Source organism: Bison bison, unplaced genomic scaffold (genome assembly GCF_000754665.1).
Source record: "Bison bison bison isolate TAMUID 2011002044 unplaced genomic scaffold, Bison_UMD1.0 scf7180017864500, whole genome shotgun sequence".
NCBI lineage: Eukaryota > Metazoa > Chordata > Mammalia > Artiodactyla > Bovidae > Bison > Bison bison.
In genome coordinates, this window is record NW_011495059.1 from 6,399,729 (window position 1) to 6,407,889 (window position 8,161).

An 8,161-nucleotide genomic window follows, 5' to 3' on the forward strand; every position below is an offset into this window, starting at 1 on the left:
CCCGGGCCTCCTGGGTTCTCGTTCTGGCCTCCAAGGTCAGCGCTCGCCTGTCAGCTCCCGGGAAGGGGCAGGCAGAACCGGGGAGCGCGGGGCTGGGGGTGCGACCACCGTGTCTTCAGCCCCTGGGACCCGTGGCAGGGGGCCCAGCTTGTGAGAGATCTGTCACTCTGTCCCCGCCACTTCAGTTGCTTTTTCCTCCTCTTTTTTCTAAAATCAGAAGGGGCGTGGGGGAAAGGGGAGAGAAAAGGGTCTCCCTCCCCGGGTCCCCGCCGTGGTGTCTGGGGTGATAGGTTGACGCTCTGCTTTGGGGCGCGGGTGGTTCTTCGTCTCTCTAATTTTACACCAAGTCTAGACACCCGTTCCCTTTCCTACAATGTACATGGGGAGTGGCTCTCAAAGGCAGCTGAAGGAATGAAATGCCTGGCACACTAATGGCCTGGAAAGAATGGGGGATGGGGGACAGTTGATTTTTCCTTCCCTCTTCCACAGCTTCTTTAATTTCCTTCCAGGCCTGCATGTCCCTTTGCAACGCTAAATGTTGGGGCACACTGGGGTCTATCTTAGGAAAGAAATGGTCTTTCTGTTTATAGGTATGGATCGTGTTTTATCCCTTACAGGGAACTGGTGTCTTGGGGACCACTTCTCTTTGCCTTGCCTGACATGGTACCACCATCCCCTCAGCCTTCTGGACGGCAACACCAAAGCCAGAACCTCCCCCACCCCCCAAAAAAGTTCCAGCTTAAGTGCTAATGCCAAGTGTTAGATTTTGTTTATTTGTTTGTTTGAAATCAGAGACTAATTAATGTCAACCAAAGCTGTTGAAAGATTGCGGAGCCCTGGTCGGTTTCCAGTGACCAGATCACTTGTGTAAAACTAAAACAGGTCTTGGTAGAATTTCTGCGAATAACAGTTTAACCTTTTGTCTGTAATCTGTTGTTTCAAAGAGGAATCTTGAAGCCTGGGTTTGGTTGTGTTTTTCTGTTGTTGTTCTCTTATCTTCGAAGCATATGCATTCCATTTCAAGCCTGTCACTGTGAGATATACCAAGGACCCTGTGTTGCTTGCCTCTCTGACTTCCTGTTCTGGGAATGCTCTGGAATCTGGATCCTGCTGGGGAATGGGCCCCGTGGGAAAGGGAGAAGGGAGGTTGAGCAGGACCATAACCAGAGAAGATGGTGGCATGTCTCTGGGGCTTATAGAGGAAATCAGAGGTCACCAGGGAAAAAGACTGTTGTGAGACTAATGTTTTGTATGTGTGTGCACGTTTAAATCTCTGGGAGTGAAAGTAACTGCAAATTTAGAATCTCACTTTAGGGTGCTGGCTCCTGAGTAGGTACAAGTTTGAGAATAGTTGTCTAGCAAATGGCTTACAGCACACCTGCTCACACTTCCAACCCACGCGTAATAAGCTGTTGCTGTCCTGCAGCTGAAGCTCAAGAAACCTGTCCTTCCATCGCAATCCAAATGTTCCACAGGGAGAGGTAATGGTGTCACATAGCACCCCATACCTCTTAACGGTCAGGGTACCTAAACCCCTCTGGGGTTTAACTGAAGCTGGTTAGGCTAAGAGACTAACATCCTCTGGGGGCATTCGTCCCAAGAGCCTTGCCTGCTGTTGGAGTCCCACTCAGCCATTCCAGTTCCTTCATAACTCATCTGCTCTATCCTTGGTCTCGTGGGGGCAAAGCGGGGGTGGTAAAGAAAATTTAAGGAAAGGGGGGTGCTGTGGACTAAGGGCTTTGCAACAAAATTGTAGTCATTTTTAACTCCTCCCATTGTTCTCTATCAGAATAAAATGTTTTAATGGTATTGCTTCTGGAAAAAAAATTGTATAAACAAGTTAGGTTTGGACCAGACTCTAAGCACTGCACAGGAGTAGAAAGTGAACATATTCCTTCCGTCTCCTCCAGTGGACTGTGTTTCCTCCCATAACATGAGGGCTTGATGCGGGGCAGAAGGGCGGGGGGAGTGGACATTGCGCATTTAAGCCACCTGTGTGAGTGCAGCCCACCAGGGCAGCCCTGGCCGGGGAGTCTGTCATCTCATCATGCCGCACTCAGAGTCCTGCCGATGGATGGATGGAGGAAGCCCTGCAGTGGGGCTTCGCCAGGATCATCTGGGAAGCCCTGGGGCTGCCAGCAGCCTCCTGCCTTTTTAAAGGGGGGCCTACTGTGTCAAGAGCATCCAGACACTTCCATGCTGCCTCATCTCGTCTCCCTAAGCCCGGCTGCCTTATACCTGGGCCAAGACTAGAGCATCTGGGGCATTGGGGCCATGGGGCACACCCCTTGAAGGCTCTGCGAGGAGGGGCACCCTTCATTGAGAACAGGTGTTGGAATATGTTCACGGGTCTCCCAGTTTAGTGTGGAAAACCACGAATACTCCCAGTCTTGAGGCTTGCCAAGATATGGGCTTCAGAAGGGAGGTGTGGACATTGCCCGCTGCTGAGTCACCCTGGGGCATGAGGAGATCTGCCCCGCCTTCAGGCTGTGGTAAGGACTGGAACCACCCAGCCCGAGCCTTGGATCCTACATCCCCACCCCAAGCCTCAGATTGCACATCCCCAGTCCCGTTGAGTCCTGATTGCCACTTTGATGGCCGAATGTTTCTATGATGGCCAAATGTTTCTAGCAGGTTGGGGTTCCCTGGGATCTTAGCAGTCCTTTCACAGAGGGGAACTAAAGGGAGGACTAGGAGTGACCTGACCAGGTTCCCTGGGCTGACCAAGGCAAGGCCACTATCTGAATTGAGGTCTGCACCCTCCACCCCCTTAGTTTTCTGACCTTGAACTCAAGTTATAGGTGCCTCTGAAGGTGCTGGTGGTTGGCCTGAGAAATGCTAGGGCCTGGATTAGGGGCGGGCAACATGAGGCTCAAGGGATTGAGGTCCTTTGTGCTCCAGAAGTGTTTGCGACAGCTGTGACTAAGGGATTTAAGGAAGTGGCAGAAAGATTTATGGCCCTCCAACTCACTCCCTGGATATTGACCCGGGAACAGGTGTGTGGTGACAGGAACATATAAAGCCACAGACGAGGCTGAACAGGCGGCAGGGCCACTTGGTGGGGCAGTCAGCTGACCCCACGTAAAAGAAGCCCTGACTCACTGAGGAGTGGGAGAGAGAAGTCAGGAGCTGAGCAGCCAGCCCACCTACCCACCCTGGCATGATGGCAGGGGAGAGCCCAGGGTCGGGGACCTGGTAAGCACCCTTAAGAATATGGAGGCTATGGGTGGGAGAAGCCGAGAACCCAGTGATGGGGAAAGTGAGCTGGAGAGAGGTTCCTGAGGGTTGGGGAGGAGGCCCTGGGGGACTAGGCCGGCCTGGCAGGATGCCCATGTCGTGGTCCTGGTAGAGGTTATAGGGCCTGAAGGGGTGAGCTGGGCAGGGGAGGGCCACACCACACCTTTTATCCCAGGGAAGCGTGGCGCGCTGCAGTCCATGGAGTCGCAGAGTCAGACCTGACTAACGACAGAACACCAGTAGTGTCCAAACCTGTGTACCCCATGCTTATTTCCTTGGGGATCCTAGATGGATCCCCAAGACTTTGTGTTCTCAATTCCTGATTACCCTCTTGGTCCCTAGTACCCTCAGGGATGTAGGGCTCCTCCCACCTTTCCACTCCTCCTCCTTTCCCTCCTCCCACTTCCCCCCCTTTCCCCCTCCTTCTACCCTTCCCTTCCTCACATGTTTCCCCCCTCCCACCTTTCCCCCTCTCCCATCTTTTCCCCCCTCATCTTTGCCAAGACCCCTATCCCAGGATGAGTGAAGCCCACCCCTTTGGGGAGGGATAAGTGGTCCCTTATTTCGAGACCACAAGTGAAGATGGTTCCCCTTTTTCCTGTGGGTGGTGGGGGGTGAGGTCCTTTTTCTTAGGACAGTGTTGAGATGAAACTGGGTGTGTGAAGGTTTATTCCCATTTTGTTGCCTCCCCCACCCCAAGTAGTGTGCCCACCCAGACCAGTCTTAGAAGTATCTTAGAAGTATGTGTTGAAGCCACAAGAAGTGACAGGAGACAAAATTTTTGGTGCGCCTCCACTGCCCCGCAGGGTCCTGGGACACTGTGCGAGACAGGGGAGGTACTTTTTTATTTTTAGTAGAGGCGGTCCCTGTCCTCCAGGAGCTTACAATCTAGCCGGGGAGACACAACTAATGCACACTTATTCAATCATTACAATTAGCAATTACAATTAGCAATTACCACAATATTGACCACAATTGCATGAGACCTGGGGGATTCAAGATCAGTGAGGGGCTGGGGGCTTGGAGAAGGTGTTTTGATAAAGATGGGATTCGTTTTCGTGCTCAGTAGGTCCAAATTGAGTGACACATTTCTTTGGGGTGGCAGTGAGGGAGAAAGGGGAATCGAGGGAGCAAAGGCAGCAAGGCTGGAATGCACATGCCGTAGGCAAAGGACAGTGAGGGCCCTGCTCTGCTTCTTAACCCTCTCCCCTCACCCTCTGCCCTCCAGTCCTGCCACACAGGCACATAGTTGTCGCTCATCTGCTGCACCGAGATTCAGGGCTTCGGCTGGTGATGTTGGAATGTCCATTCTGCTGGCTGGTGTAGTTGTCTGGATCTCTGTGGTGCGGCCTGCTGGCATGGCCATGGCTGCGGGGCTGGGATGGTGCTGTCCCGACTTGGTCCAGATCTGAATGCGTTGCCTGTGCCCAGATCTCAGGAGTCTGCTCCCCCTAAGCCCCGTTCCTCCCTCTAGGCCACCCGCAGTGGGAGGGGTGCAAAGGGGTGGGGAAGGGATCTCTTGTTGTCGTCATTGTCGGTGCTGCTTCTCCAGGGGCCTACCAGCCCCTCACTGACCTTGGCAAGTGCTCCTCTGGCGAGAGGGCACAGGGGACGCCCCATTCCTGCGCGGCGCTGGCTCCCATGCTGGTGGAATGGCACAGGAGCACCTGGTGACACGGCCGCCCAGGGGAGGGGGCTGGGGCCTCAGTTGGGGGCCCGCTGGCGGCGCTCTCCCAGCACGTGCCGTCCGGTTCTCGACACCGTGTATGCCAGCTTCTGCAGGGAGTACCTGAACACCTGTGGCGAGTGAGAGACCCAGGACCTGCCCTTAGAGGCGGGCACCCGCAATGTCTGCAGCGCTGCCGGGCCCGCCCTCGCCCGCCCCCTGCCCCGCCCGCCTGTCCAATGAGGAGAGGCGGGTGCGGGCGCAGCTTGTCCACGAGTCAGGGCAGCTGGAGCTTTTCCAACTGTGCTGAAGGCTGCATGGCCGCAAGCTGATTGGACCCACAACTTAGGTATACCTCACTTCTCGCAATGGGCTGTGTCCCTGGAGGATTTCGAAAAGCGAATCCTACCCAGTAAATGCAGCATTCCAGGAACACCTTGAAGGAAATATGCGATTCCTTTGGCAAAGGATTCCTTTAGCAGGGAATTCTTCCAACAAGGGGTGCTTTTAGGGTAGATGATTTTATGGACAAAGCGCTTTCTTCTAATTTATTTCTTTTTACACAAAGCAATTTCACTATTTTTAAATAAAGCGAACTGTCCTTTTTCGGAAGCACTTTTCCCCTATTTTTCCTGAAAAGAACCTTTTCCTCTAATTGCTTTCTTCAAAGCGCTTTTATTGATTCATAATTTCTGTTAGCTCCTTTGTCTAATTTTTTTCTGCAGTGCGTTTTTTATCTAATTATTTTTTTCTTCCAAGTGCTTTTGTCTGATTCTTCCTGCAATGCGCGATTTCTCTAATTCATTTTTTCCCGCGAATTTTTCTGATTTGTTGTATTCGTGGCTTTTGCAAAGTGCTGGGTTTTTTCCCGAGAAATGCCTTTTTCTAACTTATTTTTTGTCCCACCCCCGCAAGTGCTGTATTTTCTAAAGGAAAATTTTTCCGCAATGCGCAATTTTTTTAAGGCAGAAAAATTTCACTTTGTGAGCGGTAAAGTCTCTCTTCGCAAAACAGAAGTGCCCCGCCTCCCTCCTGGGGTCGAATCTGGTGTAGCGGGATTTTCTTACCACGTTGGTCGCTAAGAGCCTCGGCGATCATCAGCGGCAGGCGCCCGCCGCGCCCCAACTCTTTGTTCCCGAGCGGGCGCACTGGGAAGGGTCTACGCAAGGAGGAGGGCGCAGGGAACGGGCGGGGGCGTGTGCAGTGCCGCCCGCGGCACTTGGGCGGGCAAGGATCGCGGCAATTGGGGCAGGACGGGTTGGGATGCGGCAACTGCAACGCGGCTTGCCGGTTCTGGGGACGCGCATCGGGACCCTCTCCCACCCAGAACCCGAGCATGCTTACCTGCAGCAGCACGCGGAAAATGTACCAGCCGATGATGAGCAATTCAGCCGACGCTGCAGCCACTGCCGACATGGTTCCGAGACTGGTGGGTGGGTGGTTGAGAGCGAGTGCTGCCGGTTCCGAGGTCCGCTGGCCTCTCGGAGTCCGCTGTTGGGCGCACTGCTGCAGCCGCGGTGGCCGCGCCTTAAGTATCTGCCCGCTGCCCAAGTGCGCATGCGCGCTTGGGCGGGGGGTCCGTGAGGAGGGGTAGCTGGGGGCGCTCCTCATTCGTCAGAAGAGGAAAAAAAAAAATAATCCATCTGCTCTTTCCACATCGACCCCCGCCTCCTGAGTTCATCTTCGCCCCTTTCCAGAAGATTCCGCTGTGCCCGCTCTTTGAATTTTAATTTAAAATGGAGGGGAAATGTAACTCTGAGTTAGCGCATAGGGTGAAAGTAGAGGCGCGCACTTCTTGGTAGCAGAACCCCTCTCTCTGACCCCAAGCCTGCAGATTCGAGCCCAGTGTCCGATGCTGCGCAATATCGCACCTTTGGGCTCAGGTGGAAAATCAAGGGGACCTAAGTTAGAGAGGGATCATCTGCCCCGCGGAGCAAAAACAGGTTCCCCTTCTAGAAGCCTTGACTTCACAAGTCCCCTGCTCAGTATTCTTTTTCTAATACTCAATGTGTTAGAAGCCCACGTCCTCTGCAAGAGTCCCTGCGCGCAGAACCTTTCGGGGATTCCTCACATCCCGCTTCTTACGGTTGTTAAATCTGCAGCCGTGGCAGTTGTAGGGAGCTGAGCCAGGACACTGAGCCCTAGGTGGAAGAGCGATAGTCACCGGGTGTCTACCTTGTGGGATGGGAAGTGGGCGGGATGGCGCCTTTGTGTGCGCGGAAGGGATGGGATGAGCTCTCCAAAGTAGTGGCCTGAAGGCGCTCTGGGATAGTTTTCTGCTAGGTGAGTTATTTCAACCTCTGCTCCCCTACCCCCAGGCCCTGGTAGGTCTTCCTCAGCCCGTGAGGTTCTTTGTACCCGTTAAGCTGGACGCCTGGAGTTCGGAGCGGGGTTTTGGTACAGCCACGGGAGGGTCGTGGCTGCTGCGGTTCAGATAGCAGGCGCGGCAGGAAGACCGGATTGCGATCTGCGAGTGCGGCCCTGGCGTACCAGTGGCCCACCGCTCAAGCGCACTTCTCTCCAGCGACTGCCTGGCACAGGCGCCAACTGGCATTTGCCCCAATATGGATAGACAATTAATTTTGATTAAAATCGTATGGAGGGCAAGTTCTATACAGTGCCGGCGGCAGATGGAGAGCGTAAGTGAACTTGGGCAAGTGGTCATGTTGAATGAAGCAGAAGGGTGATTTTTTCTTTTTTTTTTTTTTTCCTATTTTGACTTTCGAAGAAGTTGGCAAATTTTGGCAGAATGACACTGGATTATTTGAAAGAGCCAAGCTCGTTCTGGGCTGCCATCTTAAAGCAAAATATTCGGAGATGCTGCGGCAGCTTCGCAGAGATTGCGAGGAACCATTGCCTGCAATCTGCCGCCTGCGGTGCGCGGCTACTTTACACCAAGCACCTGCTGTGAAAGAGACTACAGGCAGAATCCTTTTCTTATTCCGCGGGGGCACAGCACGGAGCCCATGGCCATCCGGTGGCAACCACAGGGCGGTATTGTGAGGTCTGGGCCCCTTGAGGACGGGCCGCAGCCCCAGGAGGCGATACATGATCTCTGCTGGGCAGGGCCCAGGCAAAGCCAGTCCACTGTGCCGGACCTGCCTAGAGCCCTCTGGCCGAGCTCCCCCCCACCCCCCCAGAAGGGGAGATACCCAGGACGCTTCTTCAAAGGGTGGCTTGAAGAGGAGTAGACTTCCATGGGAGGGCAGGGAGGAAAGGGCATTCACATTTGGTGTTGTTAACCATGATCCATTTTTC

The 8,161-nt window shown here is 53.9% G+C and overlaps 2 protein-coding genes across 4 annotated transcripts in view; one reads left to right on the forward strand and one right to left on the reverse strand.

The window, feature by feature from the left end:
• Positions 1–8,161, forward strand: part of BLCAP (bladder cancer associated protein) — a 10,735-nt gene that overhangs the window by 480 nt on the left and 2,094 nt on the right. The window contains exon 1 of one of the 2 annotated variants that reach the window (XM_010829181.1): positions 7–3,195. The exons of the other annotated variant lie outside the window; for it this stretch is intronic. The gene's annotated coding sequence lies outside the window, so the exon portion shown is untranslated. Of the gene's footprint in view, positions 1–6; positions 3,196–8,161 lie in introns of those variants that run through there. 2 annotated transcript variants of the gene reach the window in all.
• NNAT (neuronatin) lies at positions 4,016–8,155 on the reverse strand. Of its 2 annotated transcripts, XM_010829178.1 has the most exons (3): positions 6,248–8,155; positions 5,259–5,339; positions 4,016–5,034 (listed from the first exon to the last, which is right to left on the reverse strand). In XM_010829178.1, the coding sequence occupies exons 1-3, from the start codon at positions 6,512–6,514 to the stop codon at positions 4,942–4,944; spliced, it is 441 nt and encodes a 146-aa protein (XP_010827480.1). In that variant the 5' UTR covers positions 6,515–8,155; the 3' UTR covers positions 4,016–4,941. The 2 variants fall into 2 exon arrangements, with proteins under 2 accessions (XP_010827480.1, XP_010827481.1); XM_010829179.1 differs by lacking the exon at positions 5,259–5,339.